The sequence below is a fragment of the Strongylocentrotus purpuratus genome, unplaced genomic scaffold (genome assembly GCF_000002235.5).
Source record: "Strongylocentrotus purpuratus isolate Spur 01 unplaced genomic scaffold, Spur_5.0 spur5_scaffold_8, whole genome shotgun sequence".
Lineage (NCBI taxonomy): Eukaryota > Metazoa > Echinodermata > Echinoidea > Camarodonta > Strongylocentrotidae > Strongylocentrotus > Strongylocentrotus purpuratus.
Window position 1 is genome coordinate 24,211,231 of NW_022145614.1, and position 15,569 is coordinate 24,226,799.

The 15,569-nt window shown below is 38.5% G+C and overlaps 1 protein-coding gene across 1 annotated transcript; it reads left to right on the forward strand.

Annotated features, from left to right (window-relative positions):
- The first annotated feature begins 386 nt into the window (after positions 1 to 386).
- LOC105437068 lies at positions 387 to 14,648 on the forward strand. The gene is made up of 2 exons (XM_030975833.1): positions 387 to 500; positions 13,707 to 14,648. Exon 2 carries the CDS (start codon positions 14,147 to 14,149, stop codon positions 14,573 to 14,575), a length of 429 nt encoding a protein of 142 aa, XP_030831693.1. The 5' UTR covers positions 387 to 500; positions 13,707 to 14,146; the 3' UTR covers positions 14,576 to 14,648.
- Positions 14,649 to 15,569: the final 921 nt, after the last annotated feature.

Genomic DNA, 15,569 nt, shown 5'->3' on the forward strand with positions numbered 1-15,569 from the left:
ACTGTATAATTTCTGTGAATAGGTAAAAGAACTGCATAATTGCAGATGTACAAGAGACCAATATAGCATAACTCGTTACCCAAATATAAGGTGGCGGATGACAGAACATCGGTAATTTTAAAAGGGTGGCTGCTTCCCTAAGCTCACCCCCTTCCCCTTCCCCCAACCCGTCCATGCCTATACACCAGATAATATGCCACGCTTTGTTACCTTATAGGGCCTGGTAAACTGATGGGTGGACCAACTATATCAATGAATCGACCACCTCCCCTAAAATTCCAAACAAACACAATGAAGAAATCGAACAACGACTGATATCGATTTCCCCCTCCTTCATCGCCGTGCCATGTATGCTTGGCCGTATATATACATACTTGCCTATTACACAATGCTTGTTATGAGGAAGCTAGTATAACGGTATTATGTTCATAGTTTATTCCATCAAGAAATGATTTCTTTTGCGTTTTCAAGTTGGAGGATCGACATAACTATTTGAGAAGGTACGTACGTTTTTCATGTTTTGATTCATCTTTTTCTTTCATACGTGTTTCCAGCGATGTTTATGTTAAACCTTTGGTCAACATAATAAACAAGCATCTGATTTTATGCCACTTATTTGTCACGTATCTTATCTAAATAATGAAAAGCATTCCTCTTGTGATAATCATTAAAAGCAGACAATTTTATTTCAAAGACGTCTTGATGCTGGCTTATCAGATTATTGGTTTCTTTAAATCCGACTTGCTAAATTCCATAGTCACGAGATCCACATGTCTGGACAATGAATGTTACAGTGTGTATTCTATAAGTCTCTGATATTCATTTTTTTAAATATAAAATAGAATATACCTTTTGGACGAAATACTAAATATTGTGTTCGTAGACCTATGCTTTTGTTGATGCAATCATCATTGGAATATGTGAATTTCTTTTTCACGATTTTTAGTGAAACTTTGATCAAAATATAAAAAGGAATCCTTTCTCCCGTATTTAATTATTTATGGAAAACTATATTTATTTCCTTTTATAGACATTTGCCTGTTGATTATTGTATTGTAGTTAGGACCATGCATTATGGTTCAAGGCATGACCACACATAGGATTTTTTTCTGTTGGGGATCGGGGCAAAATGCAATGATTGATTGATAATTTATTGCATTTTCGTTTTTTTTGTTGTTGTATTTGTGGGGGCGACCGCGTACGGCCTCGTAACTGTGAGCCCCAACGATCAAAACCGTGTCGATGTGTTATATTAGTGTCCTTTTGTGAGGCATTAAGCCTCATTACTGTCAGTTATGACTTAATGACGTAGGTCCCCTAGTTGATTAGCATAGTAGCACACATATGCTTTAGCAGTTACGTAAAACAAACACTCGCAAATTATTATTCAATAAAATCTGAGAATGTATACTATTATCTCGATCTATTAGGAATAAAATCATTGTCAAAATCATTCCATAAATTGGGGTAAAAATAAAATACCAACATATTTGGCAGAGGAGCATACTTTGTGGATTCTGATAATTAGTATAGGCTTACATTTTTAATCTTGACAAGATAATCAAAATCTGACTATGGTCTGTAATACACACACACACACATACACAACTGAACCAAGAGCATTATTTTTCACCTTAGTTTGAAAATGTACAAGTCAGAATAAAAAGAAAACAGAACCCATATTACACCCAAAGAAGACACACACAAAAGAAACAGACAAATAGAAAGAAACAAAGGTAATATTTTAAACTAAATAATAAAAACAGAGCAACTCATGAGATTGGGTGGTAGATGATGAGAAGCATGGCCGGAGAAAGGGTAGGTTAGGAGGGAGGAGGAGGAGGAGGAGGAGGGGGAGGAGGGAGGAGGAGGAGGAGGGGGAGGAGAAGGAGGAGAAGGAGGAGGAGAAGGAGGAGGAAAAGGAGGAGGAGGAGGAGTAGAAGGAGGAGTGAGTAGGAAGAGTTTGGGAAGTGGGGGTCGAAGGAGCAGGAGGGGTGGTGTTGTACACTGTTGGTCATAATGGTGGAATATCTATTTTTACCCCAGTTTAGGGAAGGATTTAAAAAATTATTTATTTCTAATAGATCTAGATAATGGCATACATTCTCAGATTTTATTGAATATTAATTTGAGAGTGTTTGTTTTGCGTGACTGCTTAATCATAATTGTGCTACTATGCTAATCAGCTAAGGGACCTACGTCCTTAAGTCATAATTGACAGTAATGAGGATTAATGCCTCACAAAAGGGCACTTATATATAGCTGATCGACTCGATTTTTATCCCGGGGCCTCACAGTAACGAGGCCATTGCTTAGCCCCTGAATCATGACTGTACGCAGTGTTTGCTAGGGTACGCGGCCCCTTCCACAAATCCCCCAAAACGAAGAAAATGCAATAAATTGTCAAAAATTCAATGCATTTTCCCCGGCCCCCAACAGGAAAAACTTCTCTGTAGGGCCATGCATTATGGTTCAAGGCATGGCCACACAGAGGAATTTTTCCTGTTGGGGGCCGGGGAAAAAATGCAATTAATTTTTGACAATTTATTGCATTTTCTTCATTTTGGGGGATTTGTGGAAGGGGCCGCGTACCCTAGCAAACACTGCGTACAGTCATGATTCAGGGGCTAAGCAATGGCCTCGTTACTGTGAGGCCCCAGGATATAAATCGTGTCGATCAGCTATATTAGTGCCCTTTTGTGAGGCATTAATCCTCATTACTGTCAATTATGATTAAGGACGTAGGTTCCCTAGCTGATTAGCATAGTAGCACATATATGATTTAGCAGTCACGAAAAACGAACACTCTCAAATTAATATTCAATAAAATCTGAGAATGTATGCCATTATCTAGATCTATTAGAAATAAATAATTTTTTAAATCCTTCCCTAAACTGGGGTAAAAAAATTATTCCACCATTATGACCAACAGTGTATTTCAGCTGAAAGAAGTTCCAGGCTACGCCGATATATTCGGTCAGTGGGAGAGTAGCAGTCTCTTAACCGGAAGGTCCCAGGTTTATACCATGTTGATGCACTTACCCTGATAGCAGACTGACGTCTTAAAGACGTCATAAATTGGTCGTAAAGTGGTAAACACGTCGTACGTCGTATGGACGACGTAATTATGACGTCATTATGACGTCTTCAAAAGACTATTTTTTCCAAGATAATTTTTGTCGCATTGACGACGTCATAACGACGTCATAATGACGTCTTTAAAGGACTAATTTTTTCAAGATATTTTTTGTCTTCTCGACGACGTCATAATGACGTCTTTAAAAGACTCTTTTTTCCAAGATAATTTTTGTCGTATTAACGACGTCATAAAGACGTCATTTTGACGTCTTTAAAAGACTATTTTTCCAAGCTAATTTTTGTCGTATTGACGACGTGATTACGTCATAATGACGTCTTTAAAAGACTAATTTTTTCAAGATATTTTTTGTCTTCTCGACGACGTCATTATGACGTCTTTAAAAGACTATTTTTTCCAAGATAATTTTTGTCGTATTAACGACGTCATAAAGACGTCATTTTGACGTCTTTAAAAGACTATTTTTTCCAAGCTAATTTTTGTCGTATCGACGACGTCATTATGACGTCTTTAAAAGACTAATTTTTCCAATGTAATGTTGTCGTATTGACGACGTGCTAACGACGTCATTATGACGACTTTAAACTTTAAAAGACTTATTTTCCAATGTAATGTTGTCGTATTGACGACGTGATAACGACGTCATTATGACGTCTTTAAAAGACTATTTTTTCCAAGCTAATTTTTGTCGTATCGACGACGTCATTATGACGTCTTTAAAAGACTAATTTTTCCAATGTAATGTTTTCGTATTGATGACGTGCTAACGACGTCATTATGACGACTTTAAAAGACTTATTTTTCCAATGTAATGTTGTCGTATTGACGACGTGCTAACGACGTCATTATGACGACTTTAAAAGACTTATTTTTCCAATGTAATGTTGTCGTATTGACGACGTGATAACGATGTCATTATGACGTCTTTAAAAGACTATTTTTTCCAATGTAATTTTGTCGTATTGACGACGTCATTACGACGTCATTATGACCTCTTTAAAATACTATTTTTTCCAAGATACTTGTTGTCGTATCGACGACGTCATTACGACGTCTTTAAAAGACTATTTTTTCAAATATTTTTTGTCATTATGACCTCTTTTAAAGACTATATTTTCCAAGATATTTTTTGTCGTAAGGACGACGTTATAACGACGTCATTATGACGTCTCTAATAACCTAATCATTTCCAAGATAATAATCGGAGTAAAGACTACAACATCTAATATGAGCATAAGTCAAAGTAAATAGGGCAATTATCAGAATTGAAATTAGGGAACAACTCCCCCCCCCCCCCCTCAAATGTCATTAGTCATTATAGATTGTGCAACATCTTAACACGCACCAAGGTCTGCAATATCGATCAAGACTAAACATGCTCGCATCTAGTTCAAACGGGAGTGTGTACGTGTGTGTACAGATGCATAGTACTCAAGGCATGCAAGGCGTAGGACTACATGCACTATGCGATGTGTATGTAATGTATTTGAATTCAGAGTAAAAAAGCCGTTGCATCAAGTATCATCCTCCTGAATACTCTCGTTTTCTCCTGCAAATTTACAGTATGGGTAAGTCCTAGAATTACCTAATTTATTTACAAAAAGTACATAAATCTATAGTTACTGTTTTTTGTTCTGAAAAGTTGATATGTAGACTCAATGTATGATCTTATGTCACTATAATGTCAGTGATAGTGAGCTCGGACTTTCAACACTTGGTGACAAGATTTGGAATGTATGATCCCATATATGTATTTTTATGTAGGGTCTTGATTGAAGGTATGCATGGCATGGGGCATCATTTAAAGCAAAACAGTTTACTCATTTGCCTACACATGGGCTGCATGGCTTTAAAGGGAAATCTAACTCGAATATACAACTGCTCTAAAAGACTAAAACTAAAAGAAAGCAGAAAAATAAGAGAAGCAAACTGATGAAAGCTTTGGCACTAGATCTACAATGTAGGTAGACTCGTCTAGATTAGACAGCAATAGCCATCTCATTGGGTCATTTCTTTAATAAAACTGACATTTGTTGTCATTCCCCAATACAGATGGCAACCCAGAGATCTCGTACCGTGGGGGTGGCTATGTACATATTTTCGTCCACGACATTTTCTCCCCGATTTTCTTTGTTTACTTTTAGATCTAATTTCCTGATTTCTAAATCAGATGTAAATTAACGCCATTACGAACGTGTAGATGGCGCACAGTTTTTCCTTCATAATCATTTTGCCTTCGGCGTAGACTAGAAAGGATGAGATTGATTTAGATGACTCCGGCAGCGAGAGTTTAACACGGCTTGCAAGATTTTCAACATGGATGTCGATTTTGACCCATAATTTCCTTAAAAGGGACCATTAAACGGATTATTTCAATCAAGTTAGTAAGTGGAACCGATGTATTATAGCCTAGGCCTAATTTACAATTGGATATGGACGAGGTAAAATGACATTTGGGGGATTTTGGGGGCATAACCCTACGACCTGAAATGGCCGTGGCGTTATCAAGGGAATGTGTATAGACGGTTTCCGTCTCTAAAGAGAGAGCCGGCCGACCCTACCCCAATAAGAGGCTAACGAACGAAAGAGACGGAAAATTCGGTCTAGGCCTACCCCAAATCAAGCAAATATTCATGAAATGTTCAAATAATGCCGGTCATGATTTAAAAGTCGTTATGTTTCCAACCTGTTTCTGGTCAATTTTCTTATTTGGGGGGGGAGTATTTTTTCGGAAAAACATTGATAGTAGTATACACTTTCTCACAGGTTGCATGGCAAACCGCTGCACAATACAAGTGCATACAGATCGAGGGTTGCGGGGGCACGTAAGTCTGCGTGAAGTGATCTACCTCCTCATTGTACGGTAGATAACTTCACACAGGCGTGCGCCCGCCCGCAACCACCATCGGTATGCACTTGTAATGTGCAGCGGTTTGCAGTGAAAGTGAAACCTGTGAGAAAGTGTACTACCGGCCCGGGCCCAGATGTCTGGAAATTGAGCATTACGTGTCGATACGTAGAGGAATAAAGCAGTGACTTGTGTCACAAACATGTAACCTTAAACAAGTCGTTTCTATAGTCTTTAGACAGCAAATTTATCTTATAGGCTACCGCGTATACAGAAATCTTTATCTGGAAATAATCGGTTTAGACCTGTAAATGGTAAACAAAATTCTTTCCCCACAGGCTGTTCAAAGAAGTTTGTAGTATATGTGTTGCACATGCATACATTATCAACCATTCATTTTGTTCTTTATTCATTTTCTCATTTATTTGTAGGCATCCTTTTTTAACATCTTTCGTCAAAGAAGTGGATTCAAAGCACATTGTGGCCTCAGTATATTGATGTGAAACCATGCAGAAAATGCTACTCTCTCTCAACCTTGTGGATGTTCCCTACTTCCCTAAGGATCAGCAGCCTCTTGAAACAGTTGAAGCCATCATCGGTAAATGTGTACATGTACTTGTATTATTTCTGTACATTTATTTGTCATATTGTGCATGATCACTGAGACACTGACCAATTAGACACTACATAATGGTTCATTTCATTTGAAAGGCTTATTTCAGTTATTTGTCATGAGTTTCAAATATATTTATAATTCAATTAATTTTAGATCACTAAAACCTGCAGGTATGTTGCAATAACCGACAATATTATGTGAGTTTCAAACAGTGTTTTTTTACCCTTCAGCATAGGTCAAGGAGCTTTCATTCTACCCTCATCAGCAAACTACAGGAATGCCAGTTTTCAGGCAATAGCCTGAATTCAGGCCCTGGCGAGTTATTTTCATACCATAGTTTAGGTTTTTTGTGTACAAGCTAGCACATTCTAGGTGATTTTTCAGGCCCTCTGATCAATTCTAACTGGCATCCCTGAAACTACAATTGTATTGATAATTTACCAAACAAAATCCTGAATCACATTTTGCATTGCCCACAAATGTTTAAAATCCAAAGTGTGTGTTGACTTTATGTTTGTGAGCAATGAGAAATTATTTCTGATAAATCTTACCAAGCAGTACTTTTCTGACATAATTCATTATTTAATTCATTGTTTACGTTCCAGTTTTAAAATATATAAAAGTTTGTCTTAAATTGTATTCCTTTCTTTTTGCTTTATTCATGCACTAGAATTCCTTGCGTCTATGTTTTCTGGATCTGAAAGCAAAGCATAATGCCAGAGATTCCACCCAAAAGCTAACCCATGAGTCCAAGCTGAAGAGGAATATTTCCAAATCGATGGCTCCACTAATCCGATTGGTGAGTCATGGCCCTCATCAGCAAACTACAATTGTATTGATAATTTACCAAACGAAATCCTGAATCACGTTTTGCATTGCCCACAAATGTTTAAAATCAAAGGTGTGTTGACTTTATGTTTGTGAGCAATAAGAAATTATTTCTGATAAATCTTACCAAGCAGTACTTTTCTGACATAATTCATTATTTAATTCATTGTTTACGTTCCAGTTTTAAAATATATAAAAGTTTGTCTCAAATTGTATTCCTTTCTTTTTGCTTTATTCATGCACTAGAATTCCTTGCGTCTATGTTCCCTGGATCTGAAAGCAGTGCATAATGCCAGAGATTCCACCCAAAAGCTAACCCATGAGTCCAAGCTGAAGAGGAATATGTCCAAAATTACATGTAGATCTACACTCACCCGATAGTTAAACTGCTAGAAAAAGGTTTTTTTTTTTCACTTCATTATAATTTATAGAGAGAGATTAGGGGAGGGGGAGAGGTGAGGTGTAGCCACAAACCTGAATTGCTAAGCTGTGGAACTGAAATTCCCATTCATGTCACTTACAATTTTAATGAATTACAGGGTGTACGAACTGACATAATAACAGTTTGAGTAAAAGATTCCAGTATTTTGCATATATTTGTAATTAATATTTATGAGGTTGACCTGTTTCATAATGCTTAAATGTAGTAGACTTGATATGCTCAGTCTCATGCTCACCCCCACCCCCCATCCACTTCTTATCAGTTCTTAAAACCTGTTGCAAATTATATATAAGTTGGTAATAGAGAAAAATTGAGTGAGTTAAATACAATACAAATCGATTCCATTATTAAGCAACTAAGACTTGTTCAGATACGGAACGTGAACCGCCAACAATTTTCGAAAATGATGCAGTTTGGTTTTATGTGTAAAGCGAATGGCAACAAGTCTTTGTATGTTTGGACTGCGCATATTCAGTGAGCTCTTTTTTTAAAAATAATATACAGAAATGTAAAGCATATTGAACTCTATGTCAACATTAAAAAAATCTGAGATTTTGTTTTGCAGCATCATATCTGAACGAGCCTTAAAGGGACTTGGTAACATTGTTCATATGAGAGAAAATGATGCTAAGGTATTGACTTCAATGCTATACTGTATGTACACTTAAAGATAATCTGAACATTTGAGTTAAAAATAGACCACTATTGATGATTAAAATTGGGAAAACTGATCTAATCCATTCCTTAATTCTCCCAACTATATTTTTATAATTTGATTAAATTGAAGTGAGTGTAAATCATCACACAAAGCAACGAATTAGCTCCAATACCTTTTCCAAATTTAGGCGTTGAAAGATTTTTAAAGGCCTGTTTTATATCGTATTTTCATGGAAAAACGGTTGGGGAAAATTGAAAATTTTGTTGGGAGAATTAACTGTTAAAGAGTGACACACAGTAGCGCCTTCAATGAAAACCATAAATACCTTGTGGTTTGAAAAAAAATTGGTAGTTAAAAGTATAAAATTCTTGGATTGTATCTGTGATTTTGAAAGCACAATATGGCTTACCTACATGTATATTGAATTTGCTGTTAAAATTTAAGTTAAATTTTAATTCTTTTGTGAAACTCCTGGGACTTGCCAAATGAATGTTGTGACATTAGCAATGGAATATATCTCTTTGTGCTAAACTTTTTCAGCATGTTTGCTATTTTATCTTAAACTGGGAAATATCTTCTGAATAATTATTCCACCGTCACCTTGGAATTGCCCAACTGAGCCAATCGTACTGGCGGGAATGTTATCTGATATAAATTGTATTTTATACTGGAACTTCAGCTTCTGTATTTGCAACAAAACTAATTTTTTGATATTTATAAAGATGAATGTTGCCACTAATGCCTTTTCTTATATTTAAGTCATGTGCCCGTAAGAAGCAGGTTTCTAGCACAGAGAGAATAGGTACAGTTGAGCTGATTTCTGCACAGTTTTCTAATATGCTGTATCGCCAAATGTGAACATCATGGTTTTGACGGGCAAGCAACCATCATCAGAAAACTCTGCAGGTATCAGTGAAGCTCTCCCTGTTCCCCTTGCTGCCAACTTGTTCCTTTGAGTGTAAGAAATAACTTAGCTAAGCCATGTGTTTATCATTTGTGCCATTTTTCTCCTGTGTGTGATTTAGATTGTATAGTTTTATACTTTATACTGAATTCTTGCCATGAACTTAGATATTCCCCTTGTATGTAACAAGAATTGATCTTTCATGCTCAGAAATTCTTTCCAACAACCTTTTGTTTTATGTGATAGTCTTTATCTGCATTAAAGTCTTGGGGTTGTCAGGAGCGGTTTTGCAGCATGGAGACGAGGAGGTAGAGCTGCACTGATGAATGCCTAGCTTTCCACTATGCTGTTTTGCTGAATATGAGGAACTTCCCCAGTGTGCTGTTTGCTTGTCTACTAAAATACTGCGGGTATCAGTATAGCTTTACCTAGTCTCTATGCTGCTAACCTGCTTCCCACAACCGTAAGACTTATAAGTTTAGCCAATATGTCATAGTTTCTTGTAGCACATTTATAACGAAACAGATATCTTTGTGATGGCCTGTTAACTTTCTTAAAATAAATTATGAGACTGACAGAAATACACTAGGTATTTATACAGCATGTTTTGGAAGAAGTGTCAGGATAGTGATGAAAAGATTTTGTACCAATGGAAAACAAAGTTAGATAGAATAAGAAGGTATAGAAATACGTATTTTATATTTTGTTATCCATTTTCATACCATATACGTGTACATTAAAAATATGAAAATTACTTTCTGTTTGGCATGTATATATATATTATGTGATGCAATATTTGTTGCTTTGATTTTATGTGTGATTGTTCAGAATGTGTACATGAAGTGACTTTTACACTTTCTTCCTTGATCAGGTGGTCGTATAGATGTTATTTAGAGGACAACAAAGACGTAAAGATCATGTAAGGATAAAAGGTACATCGAAATGACCAGTAAGGTGTAAATATCACGTCAAAATTTGATGTCCATACAACATATACAGGTCTTTCTTGGGTGAAAGTTGACGTCTTAAAGACGTCTTTATTTAACCAATAAGACCTAAAAAGAAAATATGACGTCCATACAACGTCTTTATATGGTACAAGTTGACGTCTTAAAGACGTCTTTCTTTGACTAATAAGACGTTAAAATCACGACAAAATATGACGTCCATACGACGTCTTCCTATGGTACAAGTTGACGTCTTTTTTTTACTAAAAAGACGTAAATATGACGTCCATACAACGTCTTTCTATGGCACAAGTTGACGTCTTAAAGACGTCTTTCTTTAACTAATAAGACGTAAAAATCACGTCAAAATATAACGTCCTCGTGACGACGTGCGCGGGTGCAAAATCAAGTCTTTTTGACGTCGTGTTATGTCGTCTTAAAGACGTCTTTCTTTAACTAAAAGACGTAAATATGACGTCCATATGACGTCTTCCTATAGTACAACTTGACGTCTTAAAGACGTCTTTCTTTGACTAATAAGACGTAAAAATCACGTCAAAATATGACGTCCTCGTGACGACGTGCGCGGGTGCAAAATCAAGTCTTTTTGACGTCGTGTTACGTCGTCTTAAAGACGTCTTTCTTTAACTAAAAGACGTAAATATGACGTCCATATGACGTCTTCCTATAGTACAAGTTGACGTCTTAAAGACGTCTTTCTTTGACTAATAAGACGTAAAAATCACGTCAAAATATGACGTCCTCGTGACGACGTGCGCGGGTGCAAAATCATGTTTTTGACGTCGTGTTATGTCGTCTTAAAGACGTAGTACAAGACGTAAATATGACGTGATATTTACCAGTCTCTGCTATCAGGGTAAGTAGGCCTACCCTTTGATATAAGTCCCTTGGACATGATGTAAAACCGTAGGTCCTTCTGGTTTCTTATTACCTACACGGAAATACTTGCTTTTAGAGAAGTCGGTAAAAACAAAATCATCAGCGGAGCTAACCAACATATTTCAATTCTATACATTTGGGTATATTTTATGTCGATATGTATTTGAACTTTCATTCGAAAACTAAACTACTGTAATCACAGAATCACTCAAAGGTGATTCATGAAACAAGCAGACAAAATGAACCACTTACTTACCTAATCCTCACCAATATCGATGCTCCTCGTCCAATAAGGAACTTCCAATCAAATTGAGCTACGAAAGGATGATGACCAGGACGTTACTGGATGTCACGACCTCGACGTTCCCTGTGACGATCACGCTTTGCTAGCAGATGATCAACTATTCAGTAACCCTCTCACAAACCCCATTGCGTCAAGATATCATTTAATCAGAATCTCTCCTACCCAGATTGACCTTGTATTTTTATTTGTATACAAAGTGCAATTACTGTGTACTCAAATCAAACAGAAGAATTAACTTGCCCTAACCACGACTTGTACGGCTGCTCTTTGACAATAATTATTATTTAGAAAGTCAACATCGAAAATGGCCCGATTTTTTTACGGTGGATAAATTCATACAAAACTCCCAATAGTTTGGAATTTATTTGGTATCTAAGTTCTCACAGTCGATATGTGTTCATTGTCGAAAATATAAGAAACTACCCATATCTGGAAATGAGAAATTGTGGTCGACGAACTGAAACTGGTCCAAGCTTGGGAAAGTACAAACAAATCATTTGAATATTATAAAGACCTTGGCCCCGTTGCACAAAACTTACCATTGATGGTAACTTTGCGTCAACGGTAACTACCATGGAAAACCTTGATTTTGATTGGCTTGTTGAGCCCTGTTACCATGGTAGTTGCCATTAATGGCAAAGTTACCATCAATGGTAAGTTTTTATGCAACGGACCCCTTGTGTTGTTCATTAGTTCTATCAAATCCTTACAAGGAATTCATGTTGAATCTACTAAGTTTCATGGTATCTACATGACAGTGACTTGTCATGGAAAGTACCAGTGGCGGATCCAGGGGGGCCCGGGGGGCCCGGCCCCCCCCCCCCCCCCCCCTCCCTTGAGAAAAAATCATGTAAAATCACGCGATTTGTACCTTTTGGGGGAATGGGCCCCCCCCCCCCTGGCGCTCAAGGGGGGGGGGTGCAAATTTTAAAATTTTCCAGGACAAAAAAAAAAAAATGTGTCCGCTTCCCGCTACCCCCCCCCCCCCCCCCCCCCCCCCCCCCCCCCCCCCCCCCCCCCCCCCCCCCCCCCCCCCCCCCCACTGAGCGACTAAGAAATCCTGGATCCGCGCCTGGTACACGTAAATCATGTATGTAAATTGTACCTTAAACAGGTACCTTAAACATGTACCTTAAATAAACTCGAACATGAGTTCCATTCCAAAATCTTATTATCCTTGGATACCACTGACTCTAATTCTCAATTACGTTATTTTTCCGTAGGGGAATGGGACCAAAATTTAACTTGAAAAGATAGTCATCAAACGAGCCGTCAGATGTATCAACAATGCTGGATTCATTTAGCAATTCTTTTTTAAAGAATAAATTCTATGAATGTTTGAGCCGCGATTGCTTCTTTACTGTTTGTTAAAAATAATGCTATCCACCCATAGGCCCTATATACCTCACACGTCAATGTAACTTCTTTCATTTGCCACGAACTCGAACATCATTTGCAAAGAAAACTGTTACTTCTTCGGGTCCAAAGTATTGGAATGAACTAAAATCACATCTCATCATTAATTTGTTTCAATTCCAAACTGAAACTTTCTCTCCTTTAAACATAGTTATGTAATACAGTCAGAAGCCGACATGTAATGTTCCTTAAGTGCTCAATGAATCTTAACAGGCATTCTCCAATGATCTATTACACCTATTTTTATGCCTTTTCTCTGAGGGTCAATTTTATTTTATTCCCCTTCGGCGAGTTGCTCCAGTAACCACTGTTCATTGGTTCTTGTAGGATCGGATAAGAATAATAGGTAAGAGGACACTTTTTTTTTTTTTTGGTCTCGAAATTTGAAAATTTGACATTTTGTTCCGTTGGGGGGGGGGGGGGTAAGGTTTTTTTTTTTAATTATTTAAAAAATAAAAAATAAAAAAAAATCAAGAAGGTTTTTTTTTTCCCTCCAAAAAAACATACACAAGACATACACAGAAAAAACCTCAAGGGGGGGGGGGGGGAGTTAACCCCCCCCTGCGTACGCGCCTGCATTGATGTTTATATACGTTACACATTGTTCGACAGGTTCAATGGAAGGTGCATCATAAATTCAATGCTAATAAACTTAACTCAGATAACAACAAATTATACTACATGATATAGGCCTACCATGACAACTTTATTTTGGGATTACTTTCCACTCTTAATTCTCTCCACAGGCTCTCAGGTCTGACATTGAATAGATGAGAAGACGTACCCCACCCTCTGCTTCCACGCCCTCAACATGACTCCATCACATGAAGCAGCCCAAGTCGCTATAAAGTGTTGAGGACTTCGAACAGGGTTACGACCATGCGTATGACGGAGATCGTCCGGTCCTTCTTTATCCTCATCATCTCGTCGATGACCGTGACGGTTCTCTGTCAGTTCTACCTCCTATTTCAGAAGAACTACCACGCCACCAGCTTCGGCAGTAGTAGGCAACTCAAAGGGGTGGAGCAGGATGGCAAGGTCCAAGAGGGGGTACCACTCGAGCGGTTATATGAACTAAAGAAAAATGGCATTTCTGCGCTTGCTTCGCATCAATGGCAGCCGCGAGACGAGGCCCTTGACAGTTGGAAACATGGCGTTGTCGAGTTAAATGTTCAGGATGTGAATAATGCCAGTGAGGGTTAATAACAATGAGTATGCCTCCAAGAGGCTAATGAGAAATTCCTCAATACTTCTCCCAGGAGAGATAGACGAGATCGCGAGGGAGTTTTACGCCAAGCTTGCTGAGAAACTGGAGAAAAAAGAAAAGGTCATCTCAGTTTTACCCACGATGTCGAAGGCACAACGAATCAACATCTACGAAGAAGCCTACAAGAAGTACAACATCTCGTCCAAGAAGGGCACGGTCGTTGCCAAGAACAAGCGAGGAGAAACCAAGGTCTTGGTTACCAAGCCACATGTGTTACCGACCGATGAAACATATCTGGGACCTATGCTTGATTTTGCTAAGGAATTCAAAGAAACAGACGAATCCAGAGAACTAGGCGTGGATACGAACAGATGGTACGACCAGATCGACCGCATCGAGAAAAGTTGAAGAGGGCTAAGATGATAAAAACACCTGGAATGTTAAATTCAACAGTTTGGAAGTCGTATATAGATTTACACGAGTACAGTACATCTTAAATCAAAGGAAAATGCATGACAGACGAAGGGACCTATAAGCGTATATCTCTACTGATGATTGTTGCCTCGGCGCCGAAGAATTTCGATCGGCGCGACGCGATAAGACGGACGTGGGTATGGCAGCACGGAGCACCGCCATGCATCTCGAAACAGTCTTCCTGATTGGTGCTGTGTCCAACAGGCAAGTCACCGATGACCTCAGGCGTGAGCTCGTCAACTACGGCGACATCGTGCAAGAGGATTTCATCGATTCCTACCTCAACCTCACGATCAAGACCGTGATGGGAATAAAGTGGGCCAGTAGGTACTGCCAGAACGCCAAGTTCGTTATGAAGACAGACGACGACATGGCTGTGAATACCATGAAGATGTTGGTGTACCTCCGAACAGCGCCCTCAAGGAATTTCGTCGCCGGCAAAGCCGCCTTCAACTTCGACATCATTCGAACGTGTACGACAAATTCTACGTGCCGTACTCGGTGACGAAGATGATAGTTACCCTCCGTATTGTATCGGGATTGGGTACGTTATATCGATGGATGTGGTGCACAAGACGTACATCGCTGCCCTGCAGAGACGCCTCTATTCCCATGGGAGACGTCTATGTTGTTTTTGTCTTCGTCGAATAGGGGTGATCCCGACGATGATCAAGGGCTTCATGGGCGGAGGGTTCTTTGATGACGCCAAAGGGGGCGCACTGAGACGGACCACACCTCATTGAATCATTTGAGATTCGTCTTCACTTCATACATACGTCACTGTAACTCAGTTGGGAATGGTTTGGGGCCAATGTGCTGGGTTGCCCCAACCATAAGAAGGAAGCTGTGGAGACCATACCAATTTGATCATGTTGATCATTGCCCTATAGCATAAACTTACAAAAAATTAACCTTACGTAATTTCAAT

Excerpts from the sequence above, each read along its gene's own strand:
- LOC105437068 (XM_030975833.1), top strand. The coding sequence starts at position 14,147 with ATGCCAGTGAGGGTTAATAACAATGAGTATGCCTCCAAGAGGCTAATG.